At 41.1% G+C, this 14,265-nt stretch overlaps 1 protein-coding gene across 1 annotated transcript in view; it reads left to right on the top strand.

Moving 5' to 3' along the window:
* Nucleotides 1–11,477, top strand: part of LOC104946866 (exostosin-1b-like) — a 13,268-nt gene extending 1,791 nt beyond the window's left edge. Inside the window, exons 2-5 of the mRNA XM_010772764.1 lie at nt 2,191–2,280; nt 4,289–4,449; nt 5,220–5,391; nt 7,535–11,477. Coding sequence (XP_010771066.1) covers nt 2,191–2,280; nt 4,289–4,449; nt 5,220–5,391; nt 7,535–7,720 — 609 coding nt within the window. The 3' untranslated portion in view covers nt 7,721–11,477. The remainder of the gene's footprint in view (nt 1–2,190; nt 2,281–4,288; nt 4,450–5,219; nt 5,392–7,534) is intronic.
* The last annotated feature ends 2,788 nt before the right edge of the window (nt 11,478–14,265 follow it).

Raw genomic sequence — 14,265 nt, 5'->3', positions numbered from 1 at the left:
TGTTATGTAAAATCAACTTTTTCATGTATTTTACACATCAACATGTGTCCCCTCTGTGTAAAGAGATTCTGAAAGTTTCAGGAAAAAAAAGATTCTCTCTCTTTTTATCCTGATCCATTTATATAAAAAACTTTCTGAAAATGAGCTGATCAGATTTTGGCCACTTTATGATGTCATAATGATTTTTTGGCTCGTGTAACCATTATCCAATAACCAACCAAGGTAACNNATCTTTGTTTAATTGGAGAAAATTCTGACATATCCAGTCATTGATTAGTTCAATGCACTTACTCAGTGTTTGAATTGGAGCATAGTCTCCTGGTGAAATGGTTACGTAAATGTGTGTGTCATCCGCATAGCTATGGTAACTTATTTTGTTGTTTTTCATTATCTGAGCCAGTGGTAGCATGTAGATGTTAACGAGAAGAGGCCCCAAGATGGAGCCTTGAGGAACCCCACATGTCATATTTGTGAACTCGGATGTGTATTTACCTATAGAAACAATTTTTTTTTCTGTCCTTTAAGTAGGATTCAAACCAATTTAGAACTGTTTCCGAAAGTCCCACCCAGTTTTCCAGTCGGTCTAGTAATATGTTGTGGTCAACAGTGTCAAACGCAGCACTGAGATCTAATAATACTAACACTGAAGTTCTGCCACTGTCTGTGTTTAAGTGGATGTCATTGAAGACCTCTACAAGAGCAGTCGCAGTGCTGTGGTTTGGACGAAAGCCTGACTCGAACACATCGAAACAGTTATTTAATTGCAAGAAATTACTCAACTGTTGAAAAACGACCTTTTCAATGATTTTACCTAGAAATGGCAGGTGTGATATGGGCCTGTAATTGTTAATTACTGAAGCATCTATATTATTATTTTTTAGCGGTTTAATGACTGCAGTTTTCAGGGCCTGTGGAAAAACACCTGAGTGAAGAGATTTGTTTACTATATGAAGTAGATCTGAGGCCATGCAATGAAAAACATTTTTGAAAAATCCTGTTGGAATAGTATCAAGGCAGCAGGAGGAGGATTTCAGAAGTTGAATAATGTCCTCTAGGTTTTTATCATTAATCTGATGGAATTGTGTCATGGTGTTTGAATTGATTTGAAAGTGGACACAGGGAAAACACATTTGCTGTACCTGATGCAGAGGCACTGACTGCTTGTCTGATTTTCTGAATGTTGTCAGTGAAGAAGGAGGAAAACTCATTCCAGGCCCTGGTGGATAGAAATTCAGAGACTACTGACACTGGGGGGTTTGTTAGTCTGTCGACGGTAGCAAGCAAGGCACGTTCGTTGTTTTTGTTTTTGGCAATGATGTCAGAGAAGAAAGACTGTCGTACATTTTTCAATTCCAAATTATAAAGGCCAAGTCTCTCTTTATAGATTTCAAAATGAACCTGGAGATTTGTTTTTCGCCACCTACGTTCAGCTTTTCGACACTCTCTTAGGTGGAGACTGAAAGAACAAAGGTTAGCTAGTCAGGGTAGCTAAAATCATCCTTAACAATTATATAAGCCATGTGTTTACACTACCTCTGGATCGTTTGACTACTTTAACGTGAAAAGTTTCATGTGAACTCACAAGGATCACCAGTTCATTATATTGTATTGTCTTTCAGCTCATTGTTTGGTTTTTTTGGCACACAGATTGACTGTTTTGTTTCACTCGCACAACTCTAAAGCTGGACTTTGGCTTTAATTACGCCCACAATTGGCAGCCCCCCAAAACTGTACACTTTATACAAGCACCAAACGACAGATAAAGTTAGCTGGAAAACATAGTGGAGCATTTGGCAGCTAAAGTGTTTTCCCTCTGGAGTTGGTAGAGAGCAAAATCAGAGCTCAAAAGAAAGATGTTAGATAAAAAAGCCCATATTTTGAGCAAATCTCTTAATTCAACCTCCAAGAAGTAAGAATGACATAAAGCTGTTTCCATTTGGCTCTCATTTCTATTCATGATCATCTCTCAACTGTTAGTTCAAAAGGCACCTGAATGAAGAAAGGGGCAAACATTTTCCACAACTTTCAGAAATATATTTGCTCCTGCCTTTTTTGTGTTCCAGGCATTGCTCCTGCATTTAGTAGCCTGTGTTCCAGGCTACTAAATGATCACAAATGAAAGCTGTATGAGGGAAATTAACTCCCAACTCCTCTGGTTTTAATCCTCTGTGCTCTGTGGTTCTCCTGCAGGTGATGAGCAGTCGCTTCCTGCCGTACGAGACCTTAGTGACCGACGCTGTCCTCAGCCTGGATGAAGACACCGTGTTGTCCACCACAGAGGTTTGTTGTAATATAATAAAGTAGAACACTTTTGCTCTCTTTCTTGCTGCCTCTTGTCTGTATCGATAGTCTGGTCCTCTTGAGACAAAACAAAGCTCCAAACCCTCTCCATGTGCCCAAAGCAACTCTGATTGCATTTTCTCTCTATATTATTATCACTCTTTTGGTTTGTCCCCGGTGTTTTCAAGTTATCGCTCTGAAACTCAATTCTTAAATCGCTTAAACTTTTACTCCCAGTCATTTTTTTCCGCCCCTTCTCTTCCCTTTTCTTTCCATTGTGGCGCCTGTAATCACACCGTGCCTCCCGAATCCCCTATTGGAGAACAGTATTATGGGCATTTTTGTTCCACATGCTGTCGGGACTGTTCATGTGTTTCCCGGGGATAGGTTTTGGCGCGGCACCATGGGAAGCCAGATGCTGCTTTAAACAGGGTAGAATTAGATCTCATAAAGGCTGTTTGTGCCGAGGATCAAAATGGCAACTCAGAGCTGGCAGTGGAGGGAAAATCCAGCACCGAAAAAATGAATTGACTCGTGTTGTTCACATGGAGACAGTTGGATCATGTTCACAAACATTAGGGTTTGGGAAACAGAAATGCCAGTAATGTTTATACAATTTCGTGAGAAATAGCATCACTTTCTGGACAGTCTCCTTGTTTTCCTCTTAGCTGAAGATGGTGAGAAGCAGAGCAGATATTCATAATAAAATAAAAACTAGCGTCTAGTTCTCCTTTCTTTTTTTAAAATGTATAATAATGTATTGTAAAATATGCCAGCCATACTTCCGTTTGATTCTGGTTCAACGAGTTTTCCTTGCTACTGTTCCATATACGCTTTTGCTTTTCATTGAAAGTAAGAGCGGAAGAGAAGCAGATCTCTCTTCTTCTCCTCCTCCTCTGGGATTTGTTGGTGAGCACAAATTGTGGCAGGAAGAGATAAATGTGTGTTGTGTTTTAGAGTGGGGTTTGACATAATGTAAGCAGTCTCCGTGAAGTACAGTGTGGTAATATGTGGTGTAATGCAGAACAGGCTGTTTGAGGAGCAGCTGAGCACCTTTAGGTCTTCTCATCTGATTATTTGATTGAATGCTTTGATCGTGTCCTCAGACGTTCAGGCAGCTGCTGAGAGGAGACTGCTTTGTGCTCGATGAGGTTTTGCCGCTGTTGTATTTTCCCTATGGTGTGTTACAGTGTGCACAGCCTTTGTTTCTTGTGTTGATCAATTAATACTGTAAATAGAACATTAATTGCAACCAAATGCTATTTCCCACGTTTGAAATGTCATGCTTTGAACCTTCAGTGCAGACCTTTTGTCTCCCCCCTCTGGCAGGGAGAGTAATTACAAAAACTAGCATGGGAAAGTTACTCACATCGCCAATATGCTCCAAAATACAAAAGGTCCTGCAGTCTGTCTTTAAATGTTAAACTGACAGAATACATATGGGAATACTTATGCTTTATAAATAAGTTAACCCATTAACTAAAGCAACTTGTGGGTTACCAAGATGTGGAGGCTGGTCTTTATCCTGTCTAACTAGTAGTAATGCGGTTATAATTGTTGACATGTATTATTAAACAGTTTTATGCTTTCAAGAAGGAATCAAATCCATTAAAGAGTTAATAAATCGTTTTAATTGTTTAAAAGTAATGGTTGAAATAAACAACAGGGGTACCTTGGGGTAGTTTATTTGACACGATTGTGAAGACTGTATGTCATATAAAATATATTGGTAACCGCTGCCATGATCAACTAGAGAATGAAAAATAATAATTTATAAAAGTGTCCTGCTCAAGGAGGGTAAACTTCATTTAAAATGTATTTGCCCAACCTGGCAACCCAAAAACTCTAACCAACTGCTTGTAAAATGATGAATCAGAAGAAAATACATTTTTTATCATGAAATAATTCATCTCAACTTGAAATAGATGAATTATCAGGATGTGGTACTAGTTGTAAATATCATGTTCTGCATCATATATGTTGAAATCTGTATTTTCTTTCTGTCAAGGTGGATTTTGCCTTCACCGTGTGGCAGAGTTTCCCAGAGCGGATCGTTGGTTACCCGGCTCGCAGCCACTTCTGGGACAGCAACAAGGAGCGCTGGGGCTACACGTCCAAATGGACCAACGACTACTCCATGGTGCTGACGGGGGCCGCCATCTACCACCGGTACGGAACACGCCTCACATTAAACACTTCCACTACAGCTGTTTACCTCCTCTCTGTCTCACTGCGCTCTGCTGTTTCCTCTCATGCTCTTTCACTTCTGCTCTGTTCTCCGTCTGTTGTACGGGGGACTACAGCTCTGCTCCGCTCTGCTCTCAAGTGTTCAGTCGTCTTCCTTTTGATGCAACACTTTGATGCGGTGATCTGTAGATTATAAAAGTAGGTGTGATGTTCAGTGTTGCACAGCCTCGGGAAACCAGTGTTTTGACACTTGGTATGTTTTATCCCAAAACATTTCAATTTGTCTGCTACAAGGCGTTTCATAGTTCCTGCGTTTAGTTTCACTGCAGGGCTGTCAGCTTTTATATGGTTTCACTCAGCTGTGATGGCCGCAGTCCATTAGGCTGAAGCCAGCCAATCAGAGGAGCCTGACGCTTAATCGCTTTCAATAACACTCAATTTTTCTTGAACACCAGCAATCAGTCTGCTGATGGACTCAGAGTTCTGCCCAAAGGCTTCGACCTGGAACGTAAAGGTGTCACAAATGTGTGGTTCTTCTTAATTGAGTTGTCGAAGCAGTTCTTTATTTGGTCGTGTTATTTATATTGTAAAATGCACTTTTGCTGTTCTAGAAAAGGCCAAGACCAATTTACACTGAGGTGGACTCTAAATTAAATAAAATGTATCATTATTTTAGGGCCTCAGGCTTTTTCCAAGCGACCCAAATCATTATTTTCTACATATGTCTAACTCCTCTCTGTCCTCTCTTGCAGGTACTACCATCACCTCTACACCAACTTTCTACCCACGAGTCTGAAGGGCATGGTGGACCAGCTGGCCAACTGTGAGGACATCCTGATGAACTTCCTGGTCTCTGCCGTCACCAAGCTGCCGCCCATCAAGGTCACACAGAAGAAACAGTACAAGGAGACCATGATGGGACAGGTAAGAGTGGATGAAGCCCCTCTCAAGACTGTACCCATGTCATTTGAAAATGTATTATGGATTACTTAAAGGTCACCTATTGTGCAAAATCCACTGCTAGTTGAGCTTGCACTAATTGTGCCGCGTAAGCGCATAAAGGTGCGCCGCATTTGCGCTTCAGATGATGCCCCCCCCGCGAGGTGAGGCCCACGCAGTCTGCGTGATCAGCGTGTAGGGAGGGGCGGCCCTGTGTGTAACCATTAGCCAATAACCGACCAAGGTAACCCCCCCCCCCCACCTGAATCTCCTCCTAGAGCACCATTGTGTTCTTTTTAATATCTCTCAGAGGGGCGTGGGGAGGGGCTCTTTATTTTCATCTAAAGTAACAGACAGAGAATCATCACTTTTGAAACAGAGCTGAAACAGAGGGGATTATGGGTAATGCTGCAATGATCTGTTTGGTGTTTGGAGCCAAGCAATTCAGAGACATGTTTTGTGTATATCTGAGACCTACAATATATTGATGAAAAACCGTATAATAGGGGACCTTTAAAAGAATCAATGGCATTCAACACTGCCAAGAGAAACAGGACACTTGTGAGTAAAAAGAAATTGATCTGCATTAAAGAGGATATGATTGAACTCTTCAGAATCTTACATTTAGAGTTATAATATAATCCTCTTTGATTCTATGCTTTTTATAACTGGTGATTCATGCTGGAGCCAGCGTTGTTGTCTTCCCAGCATCAGTGTGTGTCTCATGGCCTCTCAGCGTGACTTGCTGCTCCATGAACAGTATGAATTATTCTGTTAAAATGCTTTGGTGCGGCCCGTGGGTAAACAGGACAAGTCACTCGCTGTTCAGCCCAGAGACAAAAGCTCAGAGAGGAGCCGTGTCAGTTTTATGGCTTTTTAGAGTTTTCCAGTCTGACTCCAGTCTCCCAAATATAGAATATGATCCAGTTGATGATTTATTGAGAAGCGTTAATGTCCTTCATCATGTATTAATGTTGTTCTCTTGTCACAGCGTCTGAAATGTGACTATGATTGAATGAAAGGATGCAGATGACTGTTATTGTCGAACTTTCTCATTTAATGAGAACGTCTCTTTCCTGCCAATGATCTGAGGTTGTGGTTTCTGTCTGGCAGAGCCCCACATCCATCCCATCGACACCACGTTCAAAAAGTTCATAACAATTGCTTTTGAAGTGGATCTCAAGTTTTACAGCATACACTAGGATATTGTTCCAATGCTTTTTCATGCAGTTTAATTGTTTGTGTTTAAGCTCACTATTCCTACAGTTAATCATTTTATTTTAGCACGGTTTAGCTTCTTTTTGTTTGTTTACCATTTAGCCATTTCCTTATATCTAACCATTTCAAACTGATAACCATAACATTTACTTAATTATGTAAAATGTTACTTAATGTCTTCTTTACCGCTGTTTATCCATTCAAACTAGCTCTTATTATTTGAACTGGTTCACCATTATTTTAAGCTTGTTATGTCAACTGGTTTACCTCAACTATCTAGCTAACTGGTTATTATGACAAAACTGTTTTTCTAGAGATCATTAGCACAAATCAGGCTATATAAATTCATACCTTGTATATTTCTCCATGTAATTAAGGGACAGCCCTTAGCAAAAGCAGAAGTACATCCTTGAGTATCAGTAACCCGTGGTGATGAATCACTTATCTAAAGCAGGGTGTTGTCCTATCTGGGTAACAGGGGCACTGCGCCCTCATACCAAAATGCCAATATTACCCGTAACATTTAAAAAAAATCTATTTGTCAAAAACTGTACAATTACTCAAGAAATATGAAATCAGGTCAAATAGACCGTCAGACGCATATACAGCTTTGTTTTTACGCGTTGTTGTTTACGTCTGCGGGGCCATCTTGTATAGGGGCGCCATGTTCTTGTGAGAATTTATACATCTTAGAAACAAGATCAGCGCCCTCACACTATATTTTTCTAGATAAACCCCTGTAAATTAATATATATGTCATCAAATATATTCTTGTTGTTCTTAGTTTGAATCTTTACGGTTTATTGCACTTATTGTAAGTCACTTTGATAAAAGCCTCAGCTCAATGCAATGTAATGTCATTATTTGCTGTAATAATATGAAGCTAACTTTCTTCTTCCTCTTCCCCCAGTCTTCGAGGGCTTCCCGCTGGGCCGACCCAGACCACTTCGCCCAGCGGCAGACCTGCATGAACAAGTTCGCCAGCTGGTTTGGCGCCATGCCGCTGGTCCACTCCCAGATGAGGCTGGACCCCGTCCTGTTCAAGGACCAGGTCTCCATCCTGCGCAAGAAATACAGGGACATCGAGAGGCTCTGACAGGACCGGCGCCCCCTCGCGGGAGACCCCACGCAGGGGGAGGCGCGGGAGAGAGACTCAGTGGAGAGCAGAAGGAGTAGTAGGACTCCAGTGGGGTGGACGGGGGGGGGCACTCTGTCTTCCACTCAGCACATCGCCAACGACCACAGCGCCAGGACGTGACGTGTGGAGGGATGAATAGGAAACAAGCAGATGGCGTTTGGATACAAAAAACTCAAACAGAAAACGCAAACAGACAGACAGAGAAGAGTACACAAACTGATGGACATGCCAAACAGTCCTGTATGTTCTGCAAACGTGCAAACACGCAGCGCACACTACTGACGACGAGAACTCTTGGATAGAATATTTTTTTGTACAACGCGAACAAGCACGACATTGACTCTCCTGCTCTCTCGGCACATGTGCAGGACGGTAGAAGAGGGAAGGTGTACACAAACCTGGCAACCCCGCCCACCTACTGATCGCCCCTAGCAACCCTCCCCCTTGCCTGCATCAGGATGTAATACTGGACTACCCAAACCCCTGCCTCATATCCCACGAAACCCTGTTCTTTAGTTGATTTGATTTCTGTACAAATCAGCTCTCTGGTGTCACTGTTGACTCTCTTCTCTCTAAGAGGTTTCAAATCAGAGCGTCTTCAGTGTCGTATTTTCATTCTCAAAGCAGAAACGTAAACAGCAGTGTCCAACCTGTTATTCAAGTGGCCCGACAAGGTTTCTTTTATAGCAAAGCAGCCATTATTTCTTGAAATTCAAAATACATCCTTGAGCCTGAAAACAACCCCCCCCCCCCCCCCCCCCTCCTCGGCTCATTCCTTGATGTGCTGATATGGCTTTTATAATGGTCCCTCCGCTGCCCCGTTATCACTGGGTTAAGTTAGAAAAACATCTACTTTCATATCCCATTTTCCTCTCACACTTACCGCGGCATTTGTACTTTTCTCATCTTTTTTTTCTTTTCACTTACTTTCATCATCTTTTATTTCCCCCTCCAAACTCTTTGCTCGTATGCGCGCGCGTGTGTGAGTGTGTTTATGTGTGCGTGCATGTTGTGTGCACAGAGCCTTGAAAAGTTGGCTCATCCAACCATAAGCTCAAGCGGGATACATTTTCCTTCCGTTGGAATGAGCGAAATGAACATTTCTAGATGAAATGGAGCATAACGTTGCTTTCTAACCCAAACTTGTTTTTCCCATTTATTCTTCCTGCATGGCCTCGCAGCACTATCCTTACAGGGAGGGAACAGAAACATTTCAGTCCATCGCAGGTCTTTAGTGACCGGCGTCATTTCACTGGAGTGCTTGTAGAGAGATTCCGTTTTTAAACGCTGAGCGCATCAGTGCCATTCTGTCATCAGGGTCTGCCTTTAAGAATTGTTTATTGCACATCACGTTGCCTACATCATTTTGAGATGCCTAGACGCTCTTGTGTTGAAATATTCGAGTCATCAGTCCAATCTGGCTCTCCTGCCATCACAATTTTTTTTTCCCCTGTGACATATAAGAGGACTTCGGAGCCATTACATTGACAAAAGGTTTTCTCCTCCATTTGTCAGACAGAGATATGTTTGGGCTTCAATTAGGTAAAGCTATTTCATTTGGAGTGCAGTTTTATTCCCGGGAGACAAGCTGTTGATGAAACACTCTAACATTAGAGACCGATGTGATGTGGAGGCAGTGACCCACAAACATGACCTGCTGGCTGATGCTAGCCTTGGGAGGGGGTCTTTTTTTCCCCTTATAACATCTGCTCATATCGCCCATAGTATCCCCGGCAAACCGCCTAACATTTTGCACCTTAAATTACCTTTATTGGTATTGGACAACCAGATCTAAATGCTTAAATTACTAGCTTCAGCGGCTGTGAGCGCAGGCGACTCTCACATTTAGTTTGCAGACACATAAATGAAAGCAGCATGCTTTTAGTGGCCTTTCTGTCAGGCAGGCATTCAGCGTAATGTCTGTTCAGTGTGTTAATCATTAGCTTACATCAACATTTTCATTATCAGTGTCACACATGTTTTACTTTGGTTTTTATCTGTTTACGAATAGATTATATGAAATGTATTGTCAAGCCTTTTCAGTGTCAACAAAGGTGTCGTTCATGCTATGAAGTGTCATATCCAAATGCTGACATTGCTCGGTTTTCAGCATTTATCAAACAGCAGGACTATCATGTATTTTTTTTCCCTCATCATTGCATTAAATATCGTTTGTGTAGTTACGTTCTGTGACTTCAAGTTTGGAGTGTTAGTTGTTTTGCCAGGAGAGATTTACGAGTCACAGCAGTCAACGTTCTCTCATCTAGGGTACAGAACGTGATTCTGGGAACAACACACTCCTTACTCTGTGTGCATCTGGTTCCTATTTCTCCTTCTTTAGAAAACCATATTGTTCGAATCCAAATCAAGCCTTTCATGTCCGATCGTTTGAATCACTGTATGTGGATCATCTCAAGCGTCCCCCAGCTTTGCAGACATTTCAAACGCAAAGCACAACGCCCATTTCAAATCCATGCGCCTCTCAGCACTGTATATAGGCATATATTTATTTTTTGAAGAAAAAAAAAAAAAACAGTGTACGATTTGAGATGACGTGGCGCAAACATAAGACTGACCCTGGATCACTGAGGGGGGGTAGTGGTATTTATTCTGATTATTTTCTATGCGCTGCACATTAATCCACAAAGATGCCGATACACAGCTCGTGTTATGTTTCACTGTGCATTGGTTTTCCAGGGAAACTTACTCACACTCTTTCTCAAACCCAACTCCCCAGACTTGAGTTTTAACTCTAAAAGATTGCATACACCAGCGATCTAGAATTGGATTGGGGCGCTCAATCGTGGCTCTGCGCGGGAGTCAAATTGCAAAGTCCCCTATAAAGACTACGCCAACTGACACATGGAAAATAATAAGCAGCTGGGTCCTCTGAAGCAGATGGAAACATTTTGAGATTGTGCTGTAACATCTTCCCCTCATGCATTACAGTAATGGGTCTGAGGCTGTACACACTGTGTTTAAATTGCCTCTTTCAAAGCCTGCTTTCGGGTCAGATAACATGGCAACAGAGACCTGCTCCATCCCTCAGTTGGTGTGCTGTACAGTATATCGAGTCCGCTGCTCCATCAGAGTGTGACGGATGTGATTTAGGCCACCTGGAAAACCTCTGCATCCGCTTACAAAGCCTCTGTCACCTGATCAGGGGGAACATTATGCAAGTTATCATTGTTTGCATGGAAACAGATGGAAGAAGGTGTACCCGAAATGTGCCAGGCAGTTGGTGTTTATAGTGTCGACAGCGTGTGTGCTGGAAACTAGTCTGTTCTTGATTTGTGCCTTTTTATCAACATGTGAGTTCTTGAGATGCCGAGCTCTGTCTGTCCGAGACGCCTCCAGCAGGCGGGCAGCAGGGCCCACAGCCCCGCATTCATACACTGGATGAGTCACAGCTTCCATTCCCTTATTCCAAAACCCTGTTTTCATCTTTGTGTTTGGACACTGTTGCTAAGGCGACAACGTATGACCACTTCCTGTTTGGGATTATTTATCAGAGATTTGGCTGTTTTCACTTTACCAATCAGCAGTAAGATCTGTTGATCCGTAAGGACTCAATCGAGCCCAGCTGTCCCGATGCCTTCTCCTCCCTCCTACCATGTAATTAACAGAAGACTTTTATAGAGGTCACAAATGAAATAGGTAAATGCCAATTTTGTAAGAATGATTTATAAAAAAATAAACTCATATTTGATGATAACTGCATTGCATTGATCCGTTTTTTTACAGTGTTTTTGAATGTTTGCTGTGAAAATTATTGATATTTTATACTATTGAATTTCACAATAAAGGCCGGTGAAAAGTCATACTTTAGTATTTTAAAACTCATATTATATTTTGCCATTAAAAGTCAGCAAAGAATGGCATAACATGATTCAGAGCATCTCATAAAACATTGTCTTTATAATAGTGAGTAGTACAAGTACACTATGCAAAATGTATAGTAACGATATCCATAAAAATGATATACTATACTACTATACAATTAAAAAAAAAACATAGTATAGTTAAAAGTTATAAGGAAAACATCAGCGTACAGTGTCATAAAAAGTCATGAAAAATATCCTAGCATAGCATGCTAAAAAACGTTATAGTGTATTATAAGTAAAACATATTAAAAAGAATTATATAGTGTTCCAAAGAGATATCATTTTACAGTTTAACAAACAAAAAATAATAATGTCAAACATAAAGTCACAGCATAGTATGTCATAGAAAAAAACTTATAGTATGTCATTGAAACTTTATAAAAGAGGTATGTTTTGAAAAGGTTGATACAAATGACAAACACAAAAAACAACCAATGATGGTATGTAAAACATTTCTGAAAGAAGAAGATGGTATAGCATGTCAAAATATCAGAAAAAAACGATATAGTATATTATGTGGAAAATATCTGATAAAAACTATAGGTTACTTACGTATTAACAGTCTTCTTGCAAAGCAGAAAAGTAGCCGACGAGCGCCCGTCGACCGAAAGTTAGCTTGTGGTTCAGTCTGTGGACTGTTAAGCTAGCCCGGCTACTGATATGTCGAGACGTGCTCTGAAGCGAGAAGAGGTGTTTGAATGACGCTGCGACGTGGCGCAAGCTGCTTATAGGGTGGGTGGATTCCCTGACGCTGACGTCAAGATCACCAGCCAATCAGGATTGGCGTAATGAGATTGATGCTTCTGTTTGCTCCGCGATGAGGCGCATCCCATAGTGAGACATCGAACGGAGTGTTATGAATGAGAACGAGTACAGTACAAAAAAAGTACAGTATGTCAAAATATAAGAAAAACAACATAACATATGTCAAAAGATATCACAAATAACAACATAGTATGGAATGTCAAAAGTATAAAAAAAAATAGACATTGTATATTATGTCCAAAATATCACAAAAAATTGCATTAGTATGCCGAAAATATCGCAAAAAGGGTTATAGTATGTTTAAAAATATCACTAAAAATGACATACAGTATGTCGTACATTTCTGAATAAATGGCATTCCTCAGCCTCTGACCTCTGACCCTGACCTTTGACCCTGCTCAGTGAGAACACACTCCACTATTACAGTCATAATGCTGCACGGCCCTCACAGATATTATAACCAGCCAGACCTCTGAGGGGGGGTTTATTAGTCACTACTCTGGCCATAGATTTGTCTTTACTCCTCTGAAAGCCCCCTCTCAGCTCCAGTGCTGCGTCTGTCCTGCTTTCCCTGAGGACCGTGCCCTCAGAACACATCTCAGATGGGACCCCGGCTTTGCTCTGAATTATTAAACGCATCCATATCAGACAGCCATATTCTCATGCATATCTGTGACGGCATTGACGTGTGTGTGTGTGTGTGTGTGTGTGTGTGTGTGTGTGTGTGTGTGTGTGTGTGTGTGTGTGTGTGTGTGTGTGTGTGTGTGTGTGTGTGTGTGTGTGTGTGCACTCAGATTTTAGCTCATGTTGCATGTTTGGATTTAATGATGTCCTTTGGGAATTCTCCGTCTTACCCTTACTCAGTCTGACATTTCCAATCTATAAACGAGGATTTTGTTCAATACCTGCCTTGTCATGTGACCTCATGACTCAAAATGAATGCAGCATCTCTTTACTACTCCTCTTTTTATTAGATTTGATTAATATTTCAATTTCATTTGAGTATTGTTCACATGACTATTGTGACATACATTTTGAAGAAGCCCTAATAAAAATATGTTGGTCCTATTTGTCCAGTGTCGTAATACAATGCTGCATTGGTAAAGCAAAGTTTTTAATTGAAAACTGCAAAATCTTCCTACAAATACTTAATAATTACCATATAAAAGGGGTTCTTAAATCGAATGAAAAGAGTCATGTCTTATGTGTCCGGTGTAGAAATAATATCAGAGTAGGATTGGGGGTCAATTGGTCATTTGACATGGAAGCCATCACAAAAATCAAGACATTTAAATAGAAAACTAGATTTTTCAAACAAACATTCATAGGCCCAATCCCAAACCACTCCCTCGACCCTACCCCTCCGTGACGGAGTGAACTCCATCTGTAGCCACACTCGCAGCTCAACGAGGCTCCCTCCTGTCAGATGGAGGGAGTAAATACAGCAGCAAGGTTTGGGACGGCCTCCCCTCTCTCCGGCAGAAACAGGAAATGCCGTAACTGTATGTAACAACGGTTTCAAATCAGCATCTCTTAGACAAAAAATTTAAATGAATAACTCAAATAAAACTCCAAACATCTTTCATTGTGTTTCAAAGCTCTTTTAGTTTTAAACCTGATGTTTATAAGCTTCTTAGTTTTTGCAACAGTCTGTAAATATACACAACTTTATAATAAAATGCACACATTTACCTTTTTCTAGACTAAACACAGGTATGATCCTAAGTTAAAAACATATGAGGTTATCATGAGGTTGTTAACATCGCAGTTTATCAGTGGATGTTTGCTGGAACTACTTGTAAACAGCTTGTTTCCTGACGGACACACACAGCGTGACTCCGGTTAGGTAGAGAC

The sequence above is a fragment of the Notothenia coriiceps genome, unplaced genomic scaffold, assembly GCF_000735185.1.
Source record: "Notothenia coriiceps isolate Sejong01 unplaced genomic scaffold, NC01 NC01_scaffold00011606, whole genome shotgun sequence".
Classification (NCBI taxonomy): Eukaryota; Metazoa; Chordata; class Actinopteri; order Perciformes; family Nototheniidae; genus Notothenia; species Notothenia coriiceps.
This window is presented reverse-complemented; position numbering and strand designations above follow the sequence as displayed.